At 52.3% G+C, this 23,331-nt stretch overlaps 4 protein-coding genes across 22 annotated transcripts; 3 read left to right on the top strand and 1 right to left on the bottom strand.

Moving 5' to 3' along the window:
* Nucleotide 1: 1 nt before the first annotated feature.
* GPANK1 (G patch domain and ankyrin repeats 1) lies at nucleotides 2-3,015 on the top strand. Of its 2 annotated transcripts, XM_012734370.1 has the most exons (5): nucleotides 2-244; nucleotides 386-449; nucleotides 825-973; nucleotides 1,261-1,906; nucleotides 2,407-3,015. In XM_012734370.1, exons 4-5 carry the CDS (start codon nucleotides 1,275-1,277, stop codon nucleotides 2,849-2,851), a joined length of 1,077 nt encoding a protein of 358 aa, XP_012589824.1. In that variant the 5' UTR covers nucleotides 2-244; nucleotides 386-449; nucleotides 825-973; nucleotides 1,261-1,274; the 3' UTR covers nucleotides 2,852-3,015. The 2 variants fall into 2 exon arrangements, with proteins under 2 accessions (XP_012589824.1, XP_004695188.1); XM_004695131.2 differs by lacking the exon at nucleotides 386-449.
* Nucleotides 3,016-4,514: 1,499 nt separating this feature from the next.
* BAG6 (BCL2-associated athanogene 6) lies at nucleotides 4,515-22,869 on the top strand. 18 transcript variants are annotated; one of them, XM_012734409.1, is made up of 26 exons: nucleotides 4,519-5,009; nucleotides 12,510-12,630; nucleotides 13,973-14,090; nucleotides 14,204-14,400; nucleotides 14,631-14,684; nucleotides 14,837-14,911; nucleotides 15,502-15,740; nucleotides 16,496-16,625; nucleotides 17,073-17,270; nucleotides 17,405-17,657; nucleotides 17,994-18,071; nucleotides 18,183-18,290; nucleotides 18,412-18,524; nucleotides 18,620-18,707; nucleotides 18,911-19,191; nucleotides 19,560-19,839; nucleotides 19,998-20,167; nucleotides 20,342-20,395; nucleotides 20,522-20,624; nucleotides 20,723-20,847; nucleotides 21,011-21,157; nucleotides 21,252-21,311; nucleotides 21,425-21,568; nucleotides 21,652-21,759; nucleotides 22,267-22,413; nucleotides 22,674-22,858. In XM_012734409.1, the coding sequence occupies exons 2-26, from the start codon at nucleotides 12,523-12,525 to the stop codon at nucleotides 22,767-22,769; spliced, it is 3,474 nt and encodes a 1,157-aa protein (XP_012589863.1). In that variant the 5' UTR covers nucleotides 4,519-5,009; nucleotides 12,510-12,522; the 3' UTR covers nucleotides 22,770-22,858. The 18 variants fall into 18 exon arrangements, with proteins under 18 accessions (XP_012589874.1, XP_012589863.1, XP_004695180.1 ...); XM_012734414.1 differs by lacking the exon at nucleotides 4,519-5,009 and adding an exon at nucleotides 11,678-11,905 and having other exon boundaries at nucleotides 17,498-17,657; XM_012734411.1 differs by lacking the exon at nucleotides 4,519-5,009 and adding an exon at nucleotides 11,678-11,905 and having other exon boundaries at nucleotides 18,623-18,707.
* On the top strand, nucleotides 5,018-7,017 carry LOC101626613 (chromosome unknown open reading frame, human C6orf47). Its single transcript, XM_012734421.1, has one exon. It carries the CDS (start codon nucleotides 5,366-5,368, stop codon nucleotides 6,248-6,250), a length of 885 nt encoding a protein of 294 aa, XP_012589875.1. The 5' UTR covers nucleotides 5,018-5,365; the 3' UTR covers nucleotides 6,251-7,017.
* Nucleotides 7,044-9,768, bottom strand: APOM (apolipoprotein M). The gene is made up of 6 exons (XM_004695129.2): nucleotides 9,413-9,768; nucleotides 8,882-9,036; nucleotides 7,960-8,033; nucleotides 7,768-7,866; nucleotides 7,532-7,630; nucleotides 7,044-7,197 (listed from the first exon to the last, which is right to left on the bottom strand). The coding sequence occupies exons 1-6, from the start codon at nucleotides 9,512-9,514 to the stop codon at nucleotides 7,172-7,174; spliced, it is 555 nt and encodes a 184-aa protein (XP_004695186.1). The 5' UTR covers nucleotides 9,515-9,768; the 3' UTR covers nucleotides 7,044-7,171.
* Nucleotides 22,870-23,331: the final 462 nt, after the last annotated feature.

Genomic DNA, 23,331 nt, shown 5'->3' with positions numbered 1-23,331 from the left:
AGCTCAGCACTAGGTTCGAGGCCAGGGAGTTTGGGAAACAGAGTCGAGAGATACCCTGACGGAGGGGCTGGGGGGCGTGGAAAGAGCAAGGCTGGTTGGATCTTTTCCAACCTCTTCCTTCTACAGCAAGTCACTCTGCTGTCCTGGGGACTGACGCTGTCCCCAGCCAACCCGTCGGGCAGCCACTACAGACCCCCAACGGCACCCATGTTTCATCCTGGGCTACGGCCGTCTGAGGCGGGAGGTGAGGCCTGGCTCCGTGTTGAGGGACTTGGGTGGGGTGTGCTGAGCTGAGCGGTGTTGAGAACCAGGGCGTCCCCGTGCGCCAACCTGAGGTGGGGCCAGCCATTCAGCTCGTCCCTTGCGCGTCTCCATTTTTTCATAGGGCTTGAATGGGGTCTTCTGCTGCTGGTGCTGTATTCGACCTGCGAACCCTGCTCTGCGTAATGGTGAGGGGCAGTGTAATGTTACCTCATTTCACAGCATGTGGGCATTCCACAAGTTTACCTGGCCTTCCTCTGGGCCTTTCATAACCCAGAGTGGTTTCCCAGCTGCAGAAAATAAACTTGAGGGCAGCGAAGGGCATTGTGGGGACATTATGTAAAAGCAGGAGAACCCCAATTTGCATCTTCCCACTCCTGGCACCTCTGAGGCACATGGCACTTGCATAGGTAGTGTTGGAAAGCTTCCAGGGCGGGAAGCTGAACTCTGCGTTCTGCGATCTGCATCTGCGCAGTGTATAATCAATCTACTCATTTGTTTTTTGTAGCCACATGTGCTTTTTTGAGTCATGTGGCTAATTGTGTTAATTCTTCTGTTTACAGTAGTGCCATCTTGCCATACAAGCCAAGCCAGAGCCTCTCCCAAAATCTGCACCTGGAGAAGCATCAAGCCTGTCTTTGTTTCAGAAGATAACACCCCGAAATAGGATCAAGGGATATTTAAAGGGTTAAGCTGATTGTTTTTCTTAATGGTATGTCTTACGGAAAAATTAGTGAGTCCCAGGGTAGGGTGGAACCCTGAGTAACCCAGGTCGTCTTTGGTTGGGGGAGGAGGGTAAGGTGGTTGGGTTCCATATTTTTCACATGACCTGTGGTCATGCATGGTTCTAGGTTGTGGGCTCATTTTTGGCATGGGAGGGGGTTTTTGGCAGAGACTATTTTTCCTCTTTCCAGTAAGTGTCTAGAGGTGGCTTTGGTCACTGTAGGGCTATGGGACAGGGAGTTATTTTCTTCTCATCCTTCCTTTGCCTTTTCACAGCTCTCCCTAAAAACATGTCTAAGCCCTCCCTCATCACCTTCACCCGGGCCACCAACCCCAGTGATCTCTGGAAAGATGGGCAGCAGCAGTCACAGTCTGAAGAACTAGAATCCACCGTGTTGGATGGAGCTGCAACCCGGGCTTTCTACGAGGCCTTGATAAGGGATGAGAACAGTGCCTCTGAATCCCAGAGAGCGCAGCCTGAGCCTACCAGTGTGAGAAAGAGGAAGAAAAGAAGAACTACAAGGGAGACCACTGCAGAAGCAGTGGTATCAGGAACATCCGAAGGACAGAGACAAAGGAGATCCCGTGAGGCGGAGGACAGAATGACGCGGCGGATACTGAAGGCTGCCCAGGAGGGGAACCTGGCAGAACTTCGAAGGCTGTTGGACCCCCTTGAAGCAGGGGGAGCTGGGGGGAATATCAATGCTCGGGATGCTTTCTGGTGGACCCCTCTGATGTGTGCAGCCAGAGCAGGCCAGGGGGCAGCTGTACACTATCTCCTTGGTCGTGGGGCTGCCTGGGTAGGGGTCTGTGAGCTGGGTGGCAAGGATGCTGCCCAGCTAGCTGAGGAAGCCGGCTTCCCTGAGGTGGCCCGCATGGTCAGAGAGAGCCATGGAGAGACGACGACGAGTGCAGAGAACCGGTGAGCAGAAAGCCTTAGCCTGTGCCCAGTTTTCAGTGCGTTCTGTCCTTTTTAGCCATGCCACACTATTGGCCCCAGAACCTTCACTCCCCATCCCACAATACTGGTTGATGATAAAGGCAGTATAATAGAGTGATCATGAGCTCCCTGGACTTACATCCGCACTCTGCTTACTTGGAGAGGAAGCCTAATGTCTTATGTGTTTCATTTTCCTCCTCCTCTTGGGAGGAGTAAGAGCATTTTTCTCAAAATCGGTTAAGGATTGTAAAGTGCTAGAAAAGTGCTTGCCACGTAGTAAGGACTTTATTAGCTACGGTCATTATGCCTGAGATCTTGGTGAGGCCTGGTTGCCACTTCTTCCGCCTATTCCTCTCAGGCCCTCATTGCTAAGTGGGGAGGAAGGCTGTTCCTTTAGCAAAAAAAGACTGAAAACATCCTGCCACCCCCTTTCTGTGGCTTCAACACTTCCCTTGTTCTTAATCTTTTCTCTTTCTCTGCAGGTCCCATTCCCCTGCCCCCCAGTATTGTGAGACCTGTGATGCCTACTTCCAAGATTCCAACCACCGGACATCCACTGCTCATTTGCTGTCATTGTCCCACAGTCACCGGCCCTCCAGTTTGCCTCTTGGGGTGCCCACCTCCAGCCCAGGCTTCAAGCTGCTGCTGCGGGGGGGCTGGGAACCTGGAATGGGACTGGGACCCCGGGGTGAAGGCCGTGCCAACCCCATCCCCACCATCCTCAAGAGGGACCAGGAAGGGCTAGGCTACAGATCAGTGCTCCAGCCCCGAGTCACACACTTCTCAGCACGGGATACTCGGGCTGTGGCTGGGAAGGAGAGATCCCTTCGGGTAGCCACACTAAATCGGAGGGAGGCGAGAAGGAAAGAAGAAAAAGACAGGGCCTGGGAGCGGGATCTGAGAACTTACATGAACCTTGAGTTCTGACTTTAGCAAGATCTGATCTGAGTTGGCTGCTGGTGTCTGAACTTGGGTCTCTGACCTGTGCACTTTGGCTTCTACTTCCTGGGTTCCCAAACCCTCAGGTTTAGGTCAATGGGATGCCATGAAAGAGGGACTGAGATTTGAGAAATAAATCAATCTTTTCTCTCGCTTGTGTTTTATTCACTTTTCTGTTTCAGAAAAGCCAAGTCTGGGAGCCACATGCAAGTCCTACCTGAGCCCAAAGAGGGCAGCCCTTTCAGGGAGGTGGTAGGGTCACCTTCCTGCCAAACTTCCAGGTCCTAGCCCTTATCTGGAATGTCCCACCTTATTTGATCCCCTCACAACAACACCAGAAATTATTTAATTCATTACAAGTGTCCCTGTTATTTTTCTTTTTAAAATTTTTAAAAAGATTTACTGTGTGTCTAAGAACTGGGGTACTGGCCAGAGTTGTGTGTGTGTGTGGGGGGGGGTGGACAGAGTCACCAGAGACAAATGGGGAGCAGATGGAGTGAAATACACTGTTGCGTGTATTTAAGTGCACCTGCCTTCTCTGCTCCCTACTCTGGTGAATTCTCTCAGCCCCTGCACCTCTGCCTGTACCCTAGTTCTCGTATGCATAATAAATCTTAAAAAAACACTGCTGAGGAAAGCTGCCGGCTGGTCAGAAGGCTGCCATGTCATGTGGCTCAGCTCCCTGGTCAGGGATGACACTCAAGCTGCATTGGCTGTAGATCGCTTCATAGTGCTGTGCTTTCACCCACTGTGCCACCAGGGAGGGCCCGTGCCCCACGATTTAATTTATTATGTTCTAAAAATAGGATTAAGACATTTCCAACCTTCCAAGTTCGTCAAGGCAGGGGGGACAACCCTGTGGCCCAATATAATGCATAGTGGAAGGGGAAGTCAGAAAGCTCATAGGTAATGGTGGTGGGGAAGGTCTCCTAAGAAGCCAGGGTGATTGTTGCAAGAGTCTAGATAGGGGCCCTCCCAGGTTAAAGCACCCGCTATGAATCTATCCAGTGGGCCACATGGTGCAGCAGACCTCTCCTGTCTCACCCACTGCTCCCCTCAGCAGTGTATTCCAGTAGATTTGTCTGTTCTGCTCTATCTTTAGTGAATCCTCTCATCCACTGCACCTCTGGCCTGAACCCCAGTTCTTGTATTCATAAGTAAATCTTGAAGAAAAAAAAAGCCGAACGAAACAAGAATTCTGACCTTCCAAATCTAACTTCTGAAATAGTCCATTTCAGCCTGAAAACTTGAGGGTGGGAAGCACATTCTATTTGACCGCCCTCCCACCCCTTGTGCTGCTCAAGTTAGCCATAAAAGCTCACTTGTCAAATCTAGCAAGTAAAACCTGAGCCTAGAGCCTAATGGAACGACTAGTTATTTCTGAGTCTCAAGGTTTTTCTCCTAGCTTTGCTTTCCGAGAAATCCTTTTATGGAGTCGTAGACATAAGGCGGAATGGTGGGGGCTGCGGGCAAGAACCCAAAGGTAGGGGGCAGGAGGAGTTAACACCTAACGTCATCCGGGGAGCCTCCGGATGACGCAAGTGGAGGGCAGGATTTAGAACCCAGCCTGGCCTGGGCGCTTCGCCCCGCGCTGCGGTACGCCCCTGTGCGCGCTGCCGGTGCGCACAAACAGCGCGGGGGCGGCCGAACCTCCGAGTCCGCCCCGCGAGCTGCGGGCTCCGCCCCGGCATGTCCCTCCCGTCTGCTTACAGCAGCTTCCGGGCTCTGCGGCTCCGAGAGGCTGCGGCCCCGACGCCGGGCCCGGGAGGGGCCGCAGCTCTTAGCCCCCGACGCCTGGGTCGCCAGACAGGTCCCCTGTTTGCTTCAATACTGAGATCTCCGAGGACATGTCCAGCCTGACCTTGCGGAAGCCACGTCTCAGCTGCCTGCTCCCTGCCGGAAAGGCCGCTTTGTAGAAGCCACAGCCCTCTAAATCAAAGGACCGTCCCTGCGGGCTGGAGGGCAGGACACAGACTTTCCCTTCCCCTCACACACACTGGAGACTCCCTATTCCAGAGCTCCCTTAGGGCAACAGCGAAGGACGTCCTAGAACTGGAGTACCTAGAACCCCTGGCCACCTTCCTCCTGTCTTCTTGGATGGAGCATCACCTCCCCAGCTTCTGGGGCATCTTGGGGAGTGGCCTTGGTGAGTGAAATTTGGGGTGCTGCCTGCTGGGAGAAACTGGAAACATAGGAAGGACACTGGGGTGACCCAGGCCTTGTCAGGTCCTGTGACTCTTGGAATCGCTTGGGGTGGAAGGAATTTGGATGTGCCCATCTTTACCTCAAAACAAACAAGGAAGCACACTGCCTGCCACACTTGAGGCTGCAGCATGACCAGCCAGGGAAGTGGGGCACCTCTGAATTGAGAGTAGGACTCACCAACAGATATTTTGAGCCTGAACAGACTCCAGTTTCAGGGGTACTCACCCCCAAAACTGAGCATCTAAGCAGTGCCAGGAGGCAAGCCCAGGGTTTGGGAGCTCATTACATACACCAGCCATGTTTCTGCGAAGGCTTGGTGGCTGGGTACCTCACCCCTGGGGTCGCCGCAAGCCAGACCTGCCAGCTCCACAACCCAGACGGTTGGACAGCTCCTCGGAGAATTCAGGGAGCGACTGGGACAGTGCCCCAGAAACTATGGGAGAGGTGGGACCTCCTAAGGCCAAGGACTTAGGAGCACAGAGGCGCTCTGTGGCTGCTCCAGAACTAAGCAGAGAGTCCTATGTTGAGCAGTCGGGGAGCAAAAGAATGGATTCCCTCAAGTGGGACAGGGCCAGCTCTAGCACTCAAGAGTCTGGGAGACTAGAGGCCGAAGGAGCCATTTCCAAACTGAGATGGGATCCTATGGACGCAGGTGGCACCAAGAGACCTGGAATGATGCTGGAAGGGGGACTGAGTTCCCATGAGCCTGACGTCCCGGCAGAGAAACCAGGCCGGCGTCAGAAGCTGCTGGGCTGGCTGCGGGGTGAACAAGCTGGGAGAGATGGGGCTCCTTCACAATACCTGGGGAGCCCAGAGGAAAGTCTGCAGATCTCTACCAACCTGACGCTGCACCTGCTGGAGCTGCTGGCCTCAGCCCTCCTGGGGCTGTGCTCTCGGCCTCTGAGAGCAGCCTTGGATGCACTGGGCCTGCGGGGACCATTCGGACTCTGGCTGCACGGGCTACTCTGCTTCCTGGCCGCCCTGCATGGGCTCCATGCTGTGCTGAGCCTACTCACTGCTCACCCCCTACATTTTGCCTGCCTCTTTGGTCTCCTACAGGCCCTAGTGCTGGCTGTCAGCCTCCGGGAGCCCAGTGGGGTTGAAGAAGCCACTGATTGGGAGGGCGAGAAATTGGGGAGGGAAGGTGAGGAGCAGAGGGGAGAGCCAGAAAAGGGCCTGTGACTGACTGCAGGGGGGCACGTAACCCAGGACCCCACCCTCACTCGGGTGGTGGCAAGGGTAGTGTGGCCTTCAGGAGGAGAGTGGGGGGCATGACCCAGGTTGTAAGCACAGGGACCTCAGGGATGGGGACAAAACCCCAAAGTATGAGGGCACAGGACCCCCACTCCACACATGAGAGGCTAGAGCTGTTTAGGGTCTGTGTTTATGGATAGTGGGGTCATTGTCCTTGAATTCACCAGCTATTGTTACTTTTGACTTTTACTTTTCTCCCTCCTCTGTTTGTATTTTCTTGCACCTTCACTTTTTAAAAAAAAAAAAAAAAAAAAAAAAAAATGTAGTGGTGGGAAAAGGTTCCTTTCTACCTTTTCAAACTCTCCAGCGGGGGAGAACAGATAACAGGACAGGCTAGGGGAGGAGGGTGAGTGGGAACTCCTTGAATCCTAGGACTGGAGTCATCTAGGGAAGAGTAGACTGCTAGGCAGGTAGTTTAGGGGGTCTGGTTGGGCCCCATGGGTGACAGAGAGTCTATAGGAGAGATCTGGGGGCCAGAGGGAATAGGGATGGGGCAGGCAGTATTGGCAGGAGGACTGGCTCAGTGTGGAGAAACACTGGAATTTGCAGTTCCCACTTAGGGGTTTGTTCAGCAATAAATAACTGTGTCATACCAAATCCTAAATATATGGTTACAAAGAGAGAGTTACTGCACTCAGTGTCCTTCCTGACGCCGTCCAGCTAGAGGTTTAGGTGGTAGGCGTTCCAGGAGAAATCCTGAAGTCTGGAGAGAAAGTTAAGAATGAGGTGAAAATTGAAAACCCATTTTTATTAACCTTGAAAGGGGGTTTGGAGTCTCCAGCTTCTCTTCCCCCCATCATGATGTCAGCTCCCACCATATCCATCTGGAGGGACAGATGAAGTCGCAGGTCAGTTGCTGTTCAGTTCACAGGCCTCTGTAGTAGGAGGAGGGAGTAAAGAGAATGGGAAGGGGGAAAACAAAGTTGGCAGTAATGGGGTAGAGAAAATGCATTCCCTCATTCAAAGGAATCTCTTCCCTCCGATAGCTGCCCCTCTATCTATTGCAAACTCAGAAATTTCACTTTCAAGTAGCCCAGAGCCCATCCTGGCTCCCGCAGGTGACATAGCTCTGGTGCCACGGTAGCCTGTGACACAAATGGAGGGATCACCACAGCCACTGATATGTGAGCCTTTGCCCAGGCCCTCTATGGTATCACTTGAGTCCCCTGGTGAGTCCTTTGCTTCTTCTGTGGGACTTTACCCCCTCACCTTGATTCCTGGGAGTCAGTAAGAAGGCCTTAGAGTCCAGGCAGGAGGTCAGAGACTGGAATTCCTCCACACACTTCTCTGGAGGGTGTGGTGAGCGATCTAGAAGGTAGGGTGGGGCCAAGCCCATCAGAGCCCCTGCACCTCAGCACCACCCACAGTGAGGACCCTAGAGGGCCCAGAGAATTTCTTGCCTTCCCACCTCCCTCCAACTCTTCCTGCCTGGCATCCCCACTCACTGTAGAAGAGGAAACGCTGGTAACCCTGGCCTGTCTCTTTCAGCATGATTCCATCTGGGCATGAGCTGGTGAAGAGTTTGGTCTTCATGTCAGGGCGGCCTGTTAGGTTGGATGGGGGAAGGTTGAAGGCAGAGATGCAAAACTAAGTGAGCCCCAGGGATGTGGGGTAAGTGTGGGTTGGAGAGAACCAACCTTCCGTTCTGAGATCTGTGCTCCCTTCAGTCAGGTGATAGGTCCATTCCCGAGGCACACATTGTCCATTTTTCCTGTAGAGGTGATGGTAGCAATGAGGAAAGACTGACACCTCACTTACACAGTACCAATCTCTATTCCATTTGATTTTTTAAAAAGAATTATTTTATATTGGGCCCTCCCTGGTGGTGCAACAGGTGAAAGCACAGCACTGTGAAGCTCTCCACAGCCACTGCAGTGGGAGTTTGATTCCAGGCCAAGGAGCTGACCCACATGGTGCAGCAGACCTCTCCTGACCTGCCCCCCCATTGCTCCCCTCAGCAGTATATTTCAGTACAACTCCCTGTTCTGCTCCCCACTGTCTATGGTGAAATCTCTCACCCCCCCCTCCACCTCTGGCCTGTACTCCAGTTCTTGTATGCGTAAATAAGTATTTTTAAAAAAATCATTTATGCATACAAGAGCTGGGTATAGGTATAAAATCATTTTATTTATGCATACAAGAGTAGGGGGGAGGGTTAGGGGTTAGAGGATTTATCAGAGTGCGGAGCAAAACAAGCAGACCTACTGAAATACTCTGCTGAGGGGAGTAGTGGGGAGACAGGAGAGGTCTGCTGGGCCATGTGGGTCAGCTCCCTAGTTGAACTCATGCTGCAGTGGGTGCAGATAGCTTGATAGTGCTGAGACTTAGTCCCTTGTGCCACCAGAGAGGCCCTGATTCCTTCTTGAAGCCAAGGTGCCTTTGAGTGCTAAGCTACCAAAGGATGGTTAGGTCCGTGTCTCTCCAGAGAGCAGCTAATGCAACTACTCAACTGTGTTCATTGAAGTGTAGACAGATAGGCAGGACCACAGCGCAGTGGGTAAGTGCTCACATTCTGGGAGAGACTGCACTTACTGATGTCTCTGCTTCCTCACTACTTACATGCGTATGGTAGCGCGAAGCTGCAGCTTCATGGGAGCAGAGCCCGTAGCCATGTTGAAGACAATGTTGTCCACAGGCTCAAAAGTCGCCAACTCTTCCTTGGTGGGAGCTGCCCCTGCGATAAAGTACCACTGGCCCAGGTGGGGCTCTGGGAACTGGAGAGATAGACAGTGAACAGAGAAAGAAGGGTGGTCCTGGTGTGGGAGTCATCCATCCTCTTCATTAGTTATGATAGCCAAAATTTGGGCTGCCTCTTTCCAACTGGGGTTGGAGCTAAGGCAGGAAACACTAAGCGATGTTTCCTCTTTGCCCCACAATCAACCTGAATAACACCTCCTCCCCCCACCAATTCTGTCACGTCTCCCCATTGATTGTCAGAGCACTAGTATTTTTGTATGTTTTCTTGCTTTTATCATCACAACACTTATGCCTTCCTACTCTCTTTCCCAAGGTGGCTTCTGGACATCCTAGACCATTCACCCATGTCCCTCAGAACAACCCCCCCCAACTTCTCCCATTCTCAATCCATACCTCTTTCCCATCCACTCCCTGAGCGGTCAGTTGACTGTGCTCGGGGCACTGGTAGAGAAGGCCATAAAAGTAGAGTAGAGCTGCCCAGACCTGATGGAACATCTTTAGGCAAGAGGGAGCTGGCACGCTGCGTGGAGTGGCTGATGCCTTAACTGCTCTCTCCCGGGCTAGCTGCTCAGTCCACTCAGCTTCCAGCCCCCTTGCCTTGACCCTTGACCCTTGAGCCTGCTAATGAGTAACTTCAACTTTGTTTTCCAACTCCAACCTGGATTACTTAGTGATGGCCTTCCTCCCCCTCTTCTTCTGATTGCAGCCACTCCACAATACACCCTGGCTTGTCCAGAGTGATCAGGAGAGCTGAGCCCTCCAGGTAGAAGCCTATGGTCTTTCAACCCATTTCTGAGTTGGCTACATGCTGTGCTGTGCAGCACTGAAGAGATGGATTGATTTCTTTCATTCATTCACTTTGCAAACTAGTCCCAGCTGTTTCCTAGGAACTGGCTAAGTCCTGAGGACATAAACATGAGTAAGATATCTTCCACAGCCTTGAAGAAGTTAGTATAAGGAAATCTGTGTAAACAAATAATTGCAGTACAAACTGATTATGTGCTTTAGAACAGGTATGAACCAGGTGCTGGGGCATGGTGGGTGGAAGTCTTCCTCTCCAAAGTGTGTAATCGAGGAAACAGTATGTACACCCCAGGAAGTTCATTTACATGGCGGTGAGTTCATTTATCACTACTAGAGGATACAGGATCTGCTGGTTAAATTGACTAGACATTGGTATTAGGCGGACTAATTCTATTACTTATTAGATCTTGGACAGCTTTATTATTTTCTATAACTGTTTTCTCATCTGTAAAACGAGCAAATCATTAATCTCATAGGATTAAGTGAGATAATGCACACAAAGGTCTTGGCAAAGGTCTACATGTGGTAAGTACAAAGTAAACATTCTTTGCGATTAATAGTGATGTTCCTAAAGTACTTACTCAATTTCTGGCGGGTAAAACTTCTCAAAAGGTAAGAAAAGTATCAAGAGGCAGTCACAGGATAATGCCAAGCTGGTGAAGCAATTAATGTAATGAGAGGTGGGGCCTCCTTAATAGGTTGTGTATAACCCGCACCCTGCCCCTCCCCCATCTGTCTTATAATTTAGTTAAAAGAACAAAATTTGGGTGATGGTTATATGGAGGCTCATTGCACTATTCTATCTTTGGGTAATGATTGACAGTTTTTATAATAAACTAAAATTCAATATTTATTGGGGCACTTAAGAAAATAAGTGCTTCAGGTGGAGTCTGACTGGCCAGATTTGTCAGTTCTGCCCTACCTTAGCCTAGTGTACTCACCTATAAGGTGTAATAACTATTTCAGACGTTCGAAGACGCTAAATGTGACGGTACCTTAGCAAATTGGTTGGCGCAAAAAAAAAAAAAAATTCTGAGTTTGCTTATTAGAACACCAAACTAAAATGTAGTGCTACCTGGAGGTATACTACGAATCCTAACAAGGCCGGCATCTAGGCACCAGCATCTAGTTGGAGAAGTAGCAGCATCGCCTGTGGGAGACGGGCAGAGGGGGGAAGGCCCCCTCGGCCCGCGGGGGCATCCAAGCGGCCCCTTCATTTCCCAGAGTCAGATTCTTGAGATTTGGCCCAGTTCAGCTCTATTTGCTCCTAATTTCCAAACCCTGGGACACTTTTTCTTTGGGATGAAAAGTAGTGAATTCTTAGTTCCTTCAAAACCTAGCGTGTCCCCTCGGTCGCGCACAGCCGGCGAGGAACATGGCGTCCACGCTCTGCAGAACGCCCACAGGCTGAACCGAGATCAGGCCCAAACAACGCGACCTAACACAACACAGCTCGCGAACTCCCTCCAACCGCCTGCGGAAAGGCAGACTCCCGCGGCACCGAAAGTAGCGAGCAGCGAGGGCGCTAGAGAGTGGACAGGATTTTAGGTGGCCAGGACAGTGCCTCCTGAAAAAAAAAAATCTCTCCACATGCCTTTAATATAGACTAATGCGAGTCTTATCCAACCCACAGGTTCTGAGGTCCAAACAACCATTCATAAGCCTCTCTGAAGAGAGTTGGAAAGTCCCATCTAGCAATTTTTTTTCAGGCGTTTATAGGGGCCACCTCAACCTCTAATAGCTCAAGCGCGCGCTCAGAAGAAACGCACAGCTCCAAGGGGTTGGGGAGGGGCTTGAGTGCGTACGCATGCGCGATGAGACGCACGCAGGCGCAGTACGGTCCCCCGGGCGACGGCGGCGGCGGCTCTTCGGGGTGCTCGGCTCCATCCCACCTAGGCCGGCCCCAGTCCGTCTAGCCCCGAGCAACTCATTGTTTGGGGCTGCGGACTTTCTCGTCGTGTCCCGCAAAAGTAAAGCTTGGGAACCTGGGGGAAGCCGGAAGTACCGCCTCGGAATCCCCAACTACTATCGGGGAAACGGAAGTGGCCATCGGTTGTAGGTTGGGGGAGACCGGAAGTGACGGTACCGTGGGGAAAGAAGGGGGCGGAGCTGCGGGGTGGCGGTGTGTCTTGTATTTGGTGTGTGTTGGTTGTGCCGCTGTGCTGGAGCAACGAGGGAAGACCGAAGAGGGGGCAGTCAGCTAGCGGGTCTGGCCCCCTGTGAGTGTCCGTCATTTTAGGTCGGCCGTGATTTAGAGGGTTCGGTGGGTGTGGCGTGGCGCGCGTGCGCGTAATCCCTTTCTCCGCAGTCTGGCGCTACCCCAACTCTCGCGTTGTTCCAGGGTTAGCCGACCTTTGGGGCACTTGGTCCCGTCGCGACCGGTGATGAACCTGGTCTCGAGCTTCTTTCCCTGTTTCCTAGTCCTACCGGCCCTCCCTTGTTTGTGATTGGCATCGTGGAGCTCCTCCCACCTCCCGTCCTCCAGCTCCTGGAGCCGTCCATCTCCTGCCCTTTGTGTTTCACTCCCAGTGCCCCGGAATCAGAAGGGGGATGGGGGCGGGCATGAGTGTGTGTGCATGAGTAGGAGCAGCTCTTTAGGTATTGGGGCGGAGACTGAGGCCGGGAGGCTTCCGGGTGTATAGTATCTACTTTGGGCAACAGCGGGCCTCCCTCCATTCTTCCTTAGAGAGCCGTCAACCATGGAGCCCAGTGATAGTACCAGTACCACTATGGAAGAACCTGACAGCTTGGAAGTGTTGGTGAAGACCCTGGATTCTCAGACTCGGACCTTTATTGTGGGAGCCCAGGTGAGACTCCAGTACTTAATGGAAGACATCCCTGAAACCTTCCTTTTGTAAGCCTTTTTAGCTGAGAGATCTTTATTTTTTTGTTGCAATTTCCTCTTATTGTTAGTTTTCTCTAGAGACCTTTTTCTGGTGTTTCTTGTTGAGTGAAAAGTATGGTTCCTTTTGAGTGTGGTAGGTTTTGCCTTCCTCTAGCTCAGGAGGAAGGACCATTCTGTATGCCATCATTATGAGTGAGCCTCTTCCCAAGGACAGACTTGACTCCTGCCTTTGGAAAGGGAAACAGAACACATTGACCACAAATGCAAGTGTGTTTCAAAAACAAGAATCGGTCAGATCTGTGCCACATTTTCCTGATTAGAAATCAAAGCCCCGTAGTTTAGGTAGAATCCTAGCAAATAATTGAATGGAATTATTATTTGTGGCATAATTTGATTTTTTTTTTTTTTGAGCTTAATGCCATAGACACAGCTATTGATGTCATCCTGAGGAGGTTGGCCCTCAGTCTTTAAAACATGTGTTTTAAAAACTAGTTGGCCTTTCGTGACCAGATGTATGTAAATAGTTCTCTTTAAGAGCAATGGTTTTTACTCTTTTCTTGGTTGAGTCTTTTTTTTTTAAGATTTATTTGTGCATACAGAATTGGGGTACAGGCCAGAGGCTCAGGGGCGGTGAGAGGCTTTGCCAGAGTCAGAGTGGGGAGTAGAACAGGCAGATCAATGAAGCACACTGCTGAGGGGAGCAGCGGGCGGGTCAGGAGAGGTCAGCCACGCCATGTGGTCACCTCCGGGGCAGGCGGGAATCGAACCCATGCGGAAGTGGCTTTAGATTCTCAGTGCTGTGCTTTAACCCACTGCGCCACCAGGGAGGGCCAGGTTGAGTCTTTTTTTCATAAAATTTTCATCCAATCTTCTTCGTCACCACTTTTGGTTTTGAGATTATAGAGTTGGGTCATTTTGAGTTTGGGGAGGTGCATTGTTACCTTTAGGCACATTTCCTTGGGAGCAAGCAGAGAAGAAAGAGGGAATATTGGTAGGTTTGTTTTATTTTTCCAGGTGATAGATTGAACTTCATTGTTCATTGTCTGTATTTTGGCAGGTATTATTTTAGTTCAGGGTTTTGCATGATAATTACCTCACAACCAAGATAGATGGGTATTGATTTTATGACGGTATGGCTTTTACCCCTCACCCTGGCAAGCCATTTGCCTCTTTTCTGTTATCCTCTTTTTTTCCATTTCTTGATGTGTATTGTTTTTTTTTTCTTTTTAATTGAAATGCCATTGCATTATGACATTATATAAATTTGAGGTGTTGACCAGTTCTGTGAATTTCTTTCTTTGCAGATGAACGTAAAGGAGTTTAAGGAGCACATTGCTGCCTCTGTCAGCATTCCCTCTGAGAAACAACGGCTCATCTACCAGGGACGAGTTCTGCAAGATGATAAGAAGCTCCAGGAATACAGTAAGGGAGTGTGGGAGGCAGTTCAGAGGTTGAGGCTGTACTCCAGAGGGATGCACTGAGGCTATGGCTTTACCAGATAAAATGTTTTGGCATGTATCTTCTTTTTCTTGCAGATGTTGGGGGAAAGGTCATCCACCTGGTGGAACGGGCTCCTCCTCAGACTCAGCTCCCTTCTGGGGCATCTTCTGGGACGGGGTCTGCCTCGGCCACTCACGGTGGGGGACCTACGCCTGGTACTCGGGGACCTGGGCCCTCTGTTCATGACCGGAATGCCAACAGCTATGTGATGGTTGGAACCTTCAATCTTCCTGTAAGCTTATGTTCCATGTCATGGGAGAATTTTTCTGGGGAATGCTAGGTTTGGTTGAGAGAGCTCATCAGATAGGTGTCTTAGTCTTTAGATGGGTTTGGAGGGCCATGTGGTCTGATAATGGCCTCATCTTTGAGGAGAAAAGGGCTGGGGCTCTAGACAATAGTTGGAAGTGTGGGGGCCTTAGTATTTGACTTCTCCCAGAGCAACTTCCCTTACCCTTTCCCCAGAGTGACGGCTCTGCTGTGGATGTTCACATCAACATGGAACAGGCCCCGATTCAGGTATCACGGGGCCTGGGAGGGTCAGGGAAGGGGATCTGGGAGAAGGAGGCCATGAGGTGGGGGTGGACTTGACTGAGGAGATGACTGGTTTAGTAGATAATGGGCTCGTGGTTTCATCTTAAATCACCCTGATCGTCCCTCTCTTATTTTAGAGTGAGCCTCGAGTACGTCTGGTGATGGCTCAGCACATGATCAGGGATATACAGACCTTGCTGTCCCGGATGGAGGTGAGTGGGCAAGGGCCTGTCTTTGTTTTTCTCCCCATTCTCGCTGCCCCTGTTCTTTTAGCTTGGGGGTGAGGGCATGACTGGACACATCCCCTAGATTCTGCCTTCCTAATCTGGTCTCTTTTTCGCTAATCTTTAGTCTTTAGAGCAAAAAAAGTATCTTTGTGAGGTTATCTTGTCCTTGCCAGTGCTCTTGGTTCTTAGTATCTGGGAAATTTGTTTCAGACTAGTCATATAAAGCATTGCATGTCTTTTAAGTCAGAGAATTCTTTGTTTTTTTAACTTCTTGTCACAATTGATACTAAGATTTTTAACTTAGTAGTCGGTGTTATAGCTGCAATCTGTGGCCTTTTCCTCTTTTCCTGTGGAAACTAGGAAACTAATCCCTGCTCTCTGTTAGTAGCTTGTTCACAAGTATTACAGATTTTATTTGCACACGTAACTAGCGTTAATCTTCTGTTGAGAGTCAAAGGTGTAAGTCCTTGCGTTCAGGGAACCTAGTTAGGACAGCTTTCTTCATTTACTTGCCTTTAACCTGCATAATCTTCTGCCTCTTGTCTTCCGTGTCCTGATTCCCCCCCCACCTTCAGTGTCGAGGAGGGACCCAGGCACAGCAGAGTCAACCACCCTCACAGACGCCAACTGTGGCCCCAGAGCCAGTAGCCTTGAGCGCTCGAACATCAGAACCAGTTGAAAGTGAAGCGCCTCTTCGGGAGCCCATGGAGGCAGAAGAAGTGGAGGAGCGTGCCCCAGCCCAGAGCCCGGAGCTCACACCTTCTGGCCCAGCCCCTGTGGGCCCAGCACCTGGACCAGAGACCAATGCGCCCAAGTGAGAGGTGGAGGGTACTTGTGGGAAGGGGCTTGGGACTCTTCAGTGAAGAGTGAGGGCCAGGAAAGAAACACTGGGGAGGAAGGATTGCTTCATGGTCTTGTCGGGTGAGTGTTGAGGGGCAGGCAGAGCCTCCGAGTAGGGAAATGAGGGCCAGGACTGGTAGCTGATCCAGAAGCACTTTTCTCTGGCACAGGGAAATCTGAATGGTTCTTCCTTAGCGTGGTCAAGATCCTCTCTTTTGAGTTGACAGATATTTATTTATTTACATATTTATGTATGCATGCATGCATACAAGAACTGGGATACAGGCCAGAGGTGCAGGGGGTCAGAGACAGACTGACTGCAGAGACAGACTGACTGAAACACACTGCTGAGGGGAGCAGCGGGTAGGTCAGGGAGGTCTGCCACGCCATGTGCGTTACCTCCCTGACTGGGAAATGAACTCATGTTGCAGTGGCTTGCTGCATAGAGCTGTGTTTTAACCTGCACCCCCAGGTAGTGCCCTGTGTAGACTCTTAACTCTTCAGACTTTTCTTGTCATTGTAGTTACTAGATTGTTTGGTGGGGGAGGTGGAAGCAGTTGTTTTTCTCTTCTGATCTTGTGAGTGAGGAAACAAACAGAAGCTCTGCTAACCCAGGAAGGAAATGGGCCACAGGTTTGGGCAGCCAGGGAGAGGCAGGGCAGATATCCCTGTCAGCTGAGAGGAAATTTGAGGAAACCCTTGACTCACTGTCTCTTGGGGTTTCCACAGCCATCCTTCGCCTGCAGAGTATGTGGAGGTGCTCCAGGAGCTGCAGCGGCTTGAGAGCCGCCTCCAGCCCTTCCTACAGCGCTATTATGAGGTTCTAGGTGCTGCTGCTACCACGGATTACAACAACAATGTGAGCCCTGCCCCACCCCTCTCACCCCCCAGAAGACATTGGAATAGGTTGAAATATAGATAACCCTTTTCTTGTCCCCACCCTGATATTCATTGTCTCCAGCAAAATTATCCTCTAGACATCTAAGTCGTCTTTCTTTCCCCTATAGGGAAGGTGATAGTCTTTGTAAGTTCCACTGTGTTTGGGCTCCTCAATCCCCTGATTTAGGAATATAACATAAAGGACTTTAGTGGGTGTTGGCTTTCAGATTCTCTACAGAGTTTAATAGGAAATTCTTTACTTTTATAAAATAAAACTGGCAACAAAGATATTTGGCCCATGCAGGAACTTTCCAGCACATACCTAATGCTATGGAGGACACCGTGTTCTCAGAGGGCAGTGTCTTTGCTGGCAGGGTGGCCTCTGGCCTCATGTTTTTGCCTTTCTGTATTTGGCTTGGGGATATAGCAAGAGAGCCGTGAAGAGGATCAGCGCTTGATCAACTTGGTGGGGGAGAGCCTGCGGCTGCTGGGCAACACCTTTGTGGCACTGTCTGACCTGCGCTGCAATCTGGCCTGTGCGCCCCCACGACACCTGCATGTGGTCCGGCCCATGTCTCACTACACCACCCCCATGGTGCTCCAGCAGGCAGCCATTCCCATCCAGGTGGGTGAAGGGGGGCCCGGGCAGAGGGCAGCGGAGGGCTGTTGGTGGAATGACCCCAGGTAGCTGCCGGGCTTAAAGGTGGTGGTTGGGCACCTTGTGTTTTTCTCACCTCTGCCTCATGTCTGTCTCCTCAGATCAATGTGGGGACCACTGTGACCATGACAGGGAATGGGACTCGGGCCCCCCCGACTCCCAGTGCAGAGGCCTCTCCCTCTGGTCCTGGGCAGGCCTCATCCTTGGCTCCCTCTTCTACCACTGTTGAGTCTTCAACTGAGGGGGCTCCTCCACCGGGGCCAGCTCCGCCCCCGACCGCCAGCCACCCGCGGGTCATCCGGATTTCCCACCAGAGTGTGGAACCTGTAGTCATGATGCACATGAACATCCAAGGTGAGTGGGGATCAACCAGTGGCAGAGATGAACAGTGCAATGGAGGGGGGGGAGTCAGTGCCGCGCCGCTGGTGTGGGAGGGTGGGGAAGGGAGGCCGCAGAGGGACCAGCGCTGAAGTTTGAGTCGGCGTATGTGGGGCAGAGCAGAAAGGACTGATCTGTCCTTGGAGCTTTGTTCGTGTTGCAAAGGGAGCGTCTTCTCCCTGTTTGAGTGGAGGGAAAGGCACGCTTTCTGGTGGGGCAGGGGAGGAGCCTGAAGGACGCCGATCTCAAAAGGATGCAGTTAGGCCTTGGCCCCACCTGTCTCAGGGCCACTCTCTCTGTCTCCCTGCCCAGATTCTGGCACACAGCCCGGTGGAGTTCCGAGTGCTCCCACTGGCCCCCTAGGACCCCCTGGTCATGGCCAGACCCTGGGTAAGAGTGAGGGCATCAGAGCAGGCTGACTCTGGGTAGAGAAAGGGGTAGGGCCGAGTGGGTGGGTTGAAGGGGGTCCAGGTTCAAGGTTACATCAGACCCGCCCCCCAGGCTCCACCCTCATCCAGCTGCCCTCCCTGCCCCCTGAGTTCATGCACGCCGTCGCCCACCAGATCACTCATCAGGCCATGGTGGCAGCTGTTGCCTCCGCGGCCGCAGGTAATGACCTGGAAGGGGAGGCCTGGGAGGTGGGCTATGGTCCATCACGGTGGGTGCTGCTGGCTGGCAGGCAGGGGCCCAGCCCTCAGCCCTCCTTGGTCTCTCCCTCTGCCACCCACAGGACAGCAGGTGCCAGGCTTCCCAACCGCTCCAACCCGGGTGGTCATTGCCCGACCCACCCCTCCACAGGCTCGGCCTTCCCATCCTGGGGGCCCCCCGGTCTCGGGGACACTGGTGAGTAAGGTTGGGGTAGTTACAGCAGGGAAGAAGCTGGGGAGAGAGGAATAGAATTAAATAGAAGTGAAAGCCACCCTTTCTCTTCTTCCCAGCAGGGTGCTGGGATAGGTACCAACGCCTCTTTGGCCCAGATGGTGAGCGGCCTTGTGGGGCAGCTGCTTATGCAGCCTGTCCTTGTGGGTGAGTCTTTGTTCTTTCTCCACTGAAACGTGAGAGAGTCTCATGGCCAGGAAGGCCTGTACTCCCGCCCTAGTTTTCTCCCTAGTGCTTCCCAGTAATGCCCATGTTTACTTTGTATCTGCTTTCTTGTTGGAGAGACGGAGTGGAGATGCCGTGATGTCTGTTTTATCTTCAGATTTCAACTTTTCGCTTGGTCCCTACAGCTCAGGGGACTCCAGGAATGGTTCCGCCTCCAGCCCCTGCCACTGCTTCAGCAAGTGCTGGCACCACCAACACAGCTACCACAGCGGGCCCTGCCCCTGGGGGACCTGCCCAGCCTCCACCCCCGCAACCCTCCGCTGATCTTCAGTTCTCTCAGCTCCTGGGGAACCTGCTGGGGCCTGCAGGGCCAGGGGCTGGTGGGCCTGGCATGGCTTCTCCCACCATCACTGTGGCGATGCCTGGTGTCCCGGCCTTTCTCCAGGGCATGACTGACTTCTTGCAGGTGAGTGGCTTATTTCACCTCCCCTTTCTCTCTCCTGCCCAGTTGGGCATGGGTGTCTGGTGGCCATTATGTTGTCACTGGTGGCATGTCTGTGGGAAAGACTCCTGGGATTTCATTGAGTGTGAACCCACCATTTTAGAGGTGAGGAAACCAAGGCTCAGAGTGAGCGAGCGAGCGAGCACAGTGTCGCTGTTCTTGACCTCACCCATTCAGAGGGAGAGCAGCCTCACTCTGCTGTTGAGTAACTGTCCAACTGGGTCTGCTTGAGGAGTGACCTGCCTAGCGCTCCCTGTCTTCTAGACTCTGTTGGTGTGTGTGCACTCTGTAGCCACACTCACCTCATTGTTTTTATTCCTTCTGTTTGCCAGGCGACACAGACACAAACGGCTCCTCCGCCCCCACCCCCTGCTCCAGAGCAACAGACCATGCCTACCCCAGGATCCCCCTCTGGCGGTGCAGGGAGTCCTGGAGGCCTGGGTCCTGAGAGCCTGCCACTGGAGTTTTATACCTCAGTGGTGCAGGGCGTGCTGAGCTCCCTGCTGGGCTCCCTCGGGGCTCGGGCTGGCAGCAGTGAGAGTATTGCTGCCTTCATACAGCGCCTCAGTGGATCCAGCAACATCTTTGAGCCTGGGGCTGATGGGGCCCTCGGTGAGCAATTGCAAGGCAGGGGGGGTACCATATTCTCCAGCAGTGGGCAACCAGGGGAAGGTAGATGGCCTTTGTTAGGGGTGTTGCCAAGGGAGCCTGGGTTGATGGGGCTGGAGGCAGGTGGGCATGCCACTGCTAACTTGTGTTCCTGTCCCCAGGTTTCTTTGGGGCGCTGCTCTCTCTTCTGTGTCAGAACTTTTCCATGGTGGATGTGGTGATGCTTCTCCATGGGCATTTCCAGCCACTGCAGCGGCTCCAGCCCCAGCTGCGATCTTTCTTCCACCAGCACTACCTGGGTGGCCAGGAACCCACACCTGGTAACATCCGGGTAAATGAAGACCCCAGGCCCCAGAGCTCTCCTCACCATCCATTCCTTACTCCTGACTGCCTGTCACCTAAAGCTCCAACTGCCCTAGCCCAAGCCCTGGACTTGTTGGGGGTAGAGGGGCAGGTGTTTTGGAGGCCAGGGCTTGGATCTAAACCTGTGCTGCTTCCCCTGTAGACGGCAACCCACACACTGATCACGGGGCTAGAAGAATACGTGCGGGAGAGTTTTGTGAGTAACCCTCCCCCATTTCCTTTCTGCCTTGGGTCAGGAGAGCTGCTGTTTCGCTGCTTCCTCCTTGACTCCCATTCCCTTGGGGTTCCTGATTTTGGGGTCTTTGTGTGTCTTGTCTCTCAGTCTTTGGTACAGGTTCAGCCTGGGGTGGACATTATTCGAACAAACCTGGAATTTCTCCAAGAGCAGTTCAATAGCATTGCTGCTCATGTGCTTCACTGCACAGGTAGGAGCTGGTGCTGGGGGGTGCGGGAGGGGGCCTGTCCTGTATGCAGGAATGCTGGGTGCCAGCACTCCCTTCTTATTTATGTCTTGTTCCCATAGACAGTGGATTTGGGGCCCGTTTGTTGGAGTTGTGTAACCAGGGCCTGTTTGAATGCCTGGCACTGAACCTGCACTGCTTGGGGGGGCAGCAGATGGAGCTGGCTGCTGTCATCAATGGCCGAATTGTAAGCACCACCTTGCCCCCGATTCTTAGCCTTTTTTCTCAGCTTCCAGTTTTCTGTGTATTCTGCTGTTTTCCTTTTTTCTCCAAATCACCATCCTTTACCATTTGATTCTTTTCAAACACTCTTTGAGGGTATTGTTTTAAGTCTACTTTTTGTTCCTCAGCGTCGCATGTCTCGTGGGGTGAATCCATCCTTGGTGAGCTGGCTGACCACTATAATGGGACTGAGGCTTCAGGTGGTACTGGATCACATGCCTGTGGGCCCCGATGCCATCCTCAGATATGTTCGCAGGGTTGGTGATCCCCCTCAGGTAAGGGAGCTGATGAGCTGTAGGGCCAGGGGGCCTGCAGGAACTGGAAAGACAGATCTGAGCCTGTCTTTTGTGGTGTTCTCCAATTCCACAGCCAGTTCCTGAGGAGCCAATGGAAGTTCAGGGATCAGAGAGAACTTCCCCTGAACCTCAGGTACCAGCTAGAGGTGGAGGGGTCAGAGTGGAATTTTGGGGTGGGGCCAGTAGGGCTGGGGGCTGAGGGCTGAGGATTCTGACTTTTCTGATCTTCCTGTTGCCTGCTCCCAGCGGGAGAATGCTTCCCCAGCCCCTGGAACAACAGCAGAAGAGGCCATGTCCCGAGGCCCACCACCTGCTCCTGAGGGGGGCTCCCGAGAGGAACAGGATGGAGCCTCAGCTGAGACAGAACCCTGGGCAGCTGCAGTACCCCCAGTAAGTGTCAGGTGATGATCGCGTGATTAGGGCAGCTGAAAGTTGTGGGGATTATTACTTTCCATCCGTCTTTTGCTCCCCAGGAGTGGGTTCCTATCATCCAGCAGGACATTCAGAGCCAGCGAAAGGTGAAGCCACAGCCCCCCCTGAGTGACGCTTACCTCAGTGGTATGCCTGCCAAGAGACGCAAGGTTAGTATGCCTATTCCCACAGGATCCCTTTTTTCAAAGTCCCCTGTCATGCTTAGAATCACATTAGAGCTGGAAGAAGTCCTCCCTTCTTTAGTCCCCTCATTTAATGGAAAGTTTCCTGGGACTTACTGAGGTGTCCAGTTGCACAACCACAACTTTGTGTTAGTCTGTTTGCCAGCAGCCCTGTCATCAGCCGCCCGATTCCCCTGTGATTAGCACCCATTTTCCTCACAGTGGGCTTCGTCTTGCCGACTAGCTAGTTCTGAATCCCAGGTGGCTAGAGCCACACTGCCCCTGTTATTTTGAAGAGGAAATTCAACCCAGTGGTTGGCCAGAGCCAAACAGAATTAGGAAGGCATTTCTGTTGTCAAAACCACATGTGGGCTATTTCCGTTCTCTCCACTAGCCCGGAGACTCAGTGGTTTACTTAATGGAAAAGGTGAGCTGGGTGGTGGCACTGGATCTGACCTTGATCCTCTTTTCCCTCCCCAAACCCCTGTTCGCCAGACGATGCAGGGTGAGGGCCCCCAGCTGCTTCTCTCAGAGGCTGTGAGCCGGGCAGCTAAGGCAGCCGGAGCTAGGCCCCTGACGAGCCCCGAGAGCCTGAGCCGGGACCTGGAGGCACCAGAGGTTCAGGAGAGCTACAGGCAGCAGGTGCCCCCACCTTGAAGCAGAATAGGGATGGTCTAGTGGGAGGGGTTGGGCTAGGGTTCCTCTTCCCCAGTTCCTTCAGAGGTGAACTGGTCAGCCTGGTTTTTCCTCAGTGGCATCTGGGAAGGCTCAGTAATGCCACTTGGGGCTATTGACAGTGGCTGGTGGGGAAGTGTTAGCTCCTGAGGGATGGCTTTGCGTGCTTGCTGGGATCCTCCAGACTTGACCAGTGCCCGGCCAACCTCCTTGCTCTCTCTCTCTAGCTCCGGGCTGACATACAAAAGCGTCTGCAGGAAGACCCCAACTACAGCCCCCAGCGCTTCCCTAATGCCCACCGGGCCTTTGCTGATGACCCCTAGCTCTTTGTCTGTGGCCCTCCCTCACCAGGGGACCATTTCTCCCCCCTTCCTTCACAGTATTTAAGAAATAAAAGTCAGATTTTCCTGGCTCTATTGTCTCAACATTGTCTTCACTATCTAACCCACAGATCCTTTACAAACTTTAAGGCACCCTTCCCCAGACAGCTTCTAACACTGCCTTGAGCAGATGTGCAGCCACATGGTAGAATGTAAAATCCCATTTTGAGTTGGTCATTTTCAAGGAACACCTCTATGCAAAAGCAATTTGCAAGAGTGATCTGAATTGAGATGGAGAGAACTATTCCCGTACATGTTAGAATCTAAGGCTCTCAAGCCTCTTAAAGAGCCATTTGGATTTCAGCAGCAGCTGCAAACCTAAATATAGTCTCAGCTGACTGGCATGAGGCAGTGGTACCACATGCAACTCAACCAAGTTTGACAACAGTGGAACTGGTCATCGCTCAAGGAGCTCCCCCCCACACACCAACACCTGAGCCCAAGTTTTAAGTGCACTTCCTTTGTCAATGGGACCGAAGACCTACACAACTGCAAATTCTTTGCC

The sequence above is a fragment of the Condylura cristata genome, unplaced genomic scaffold (assembly GCF_000260355.1).
Source record: "Condylura cristata isolate star-nosed mole 26May11 unplaced genomic scaffold, ConCri1.0 scaffold00055, whole genome shotgun sequence".
Lineage (NCBI taxonomy): Eukaryota > Metazoa > Chordata > Mammalia > Eulipotyphla > Talpidae > Condylura > Condylura cristata.
Note: the sequence above shows the minus strand (reverse complement) of the source record. Positions and strands in the feature narration are given on the sequence as shown.

Coding starts and splice junctions, on each gene's coding strand:
- GPANK1 (XM_004695131.2), top strand. CDS start 1,275: ATGTCTAAGCCCTCCCTCATCACCTTCACCCGGGCCACCAACCCCAGT. Junction 1,907..2,406: donor ACGACGAGTGCAGAGAACCG/GTGAGCAGAAAG, acceptor CTTTCTCTGCAG/GTCCCATTCCCCTGCCCCCC.
- APOM (XM_004695129.2), bottom strand. CDS start 9,514: ATGTTCCATCAGGTCTGGGCAGCTCTACTCTACTTTTATGGCCTTCTC. Junction 8,034..8,881: donor CTTCGCGCTACCATACGCAT/GTAAGTAGTGAG, acceptor TCACCTCTACAG/GAAAAATGGACAATGTGTGC. Junction 7,631..7,767: donor CCAGCGTTTCCTCTTCTACA/GTGAGTGGGGAT, acceptor CCTACCTTCTAG/ATCGCTCACCACACCCTCCA.
- LOC101626613 (XM_012734421.1), top strand. CDS start 5,366: ATGTTTCTGCGAAGGCTTGGTGGCTGGGTACCTCACCCCTGGGGTCGC.
- BAG6 (XM_012734409.1), top strand. CDS start 12,523: ATGGAGCCCAGTGATAGTACCAGTACCACTATGGAAGAACCTGACAGC. Junction 14,091..14,203: donor TAAGAAGCTCCAGGAATACA/GTAAGGGAGTGT, acceptor TTTTTCTTGCAG/ATGTTGGGGGAAAGGTCATC. Junction 16,626..17,072: donor CCACGGATTACAACAACAAT/GTGAGCCCTGCC, acceptor TTGGGGATATAG/CAAGAGAGCCGTGAAGAGGA.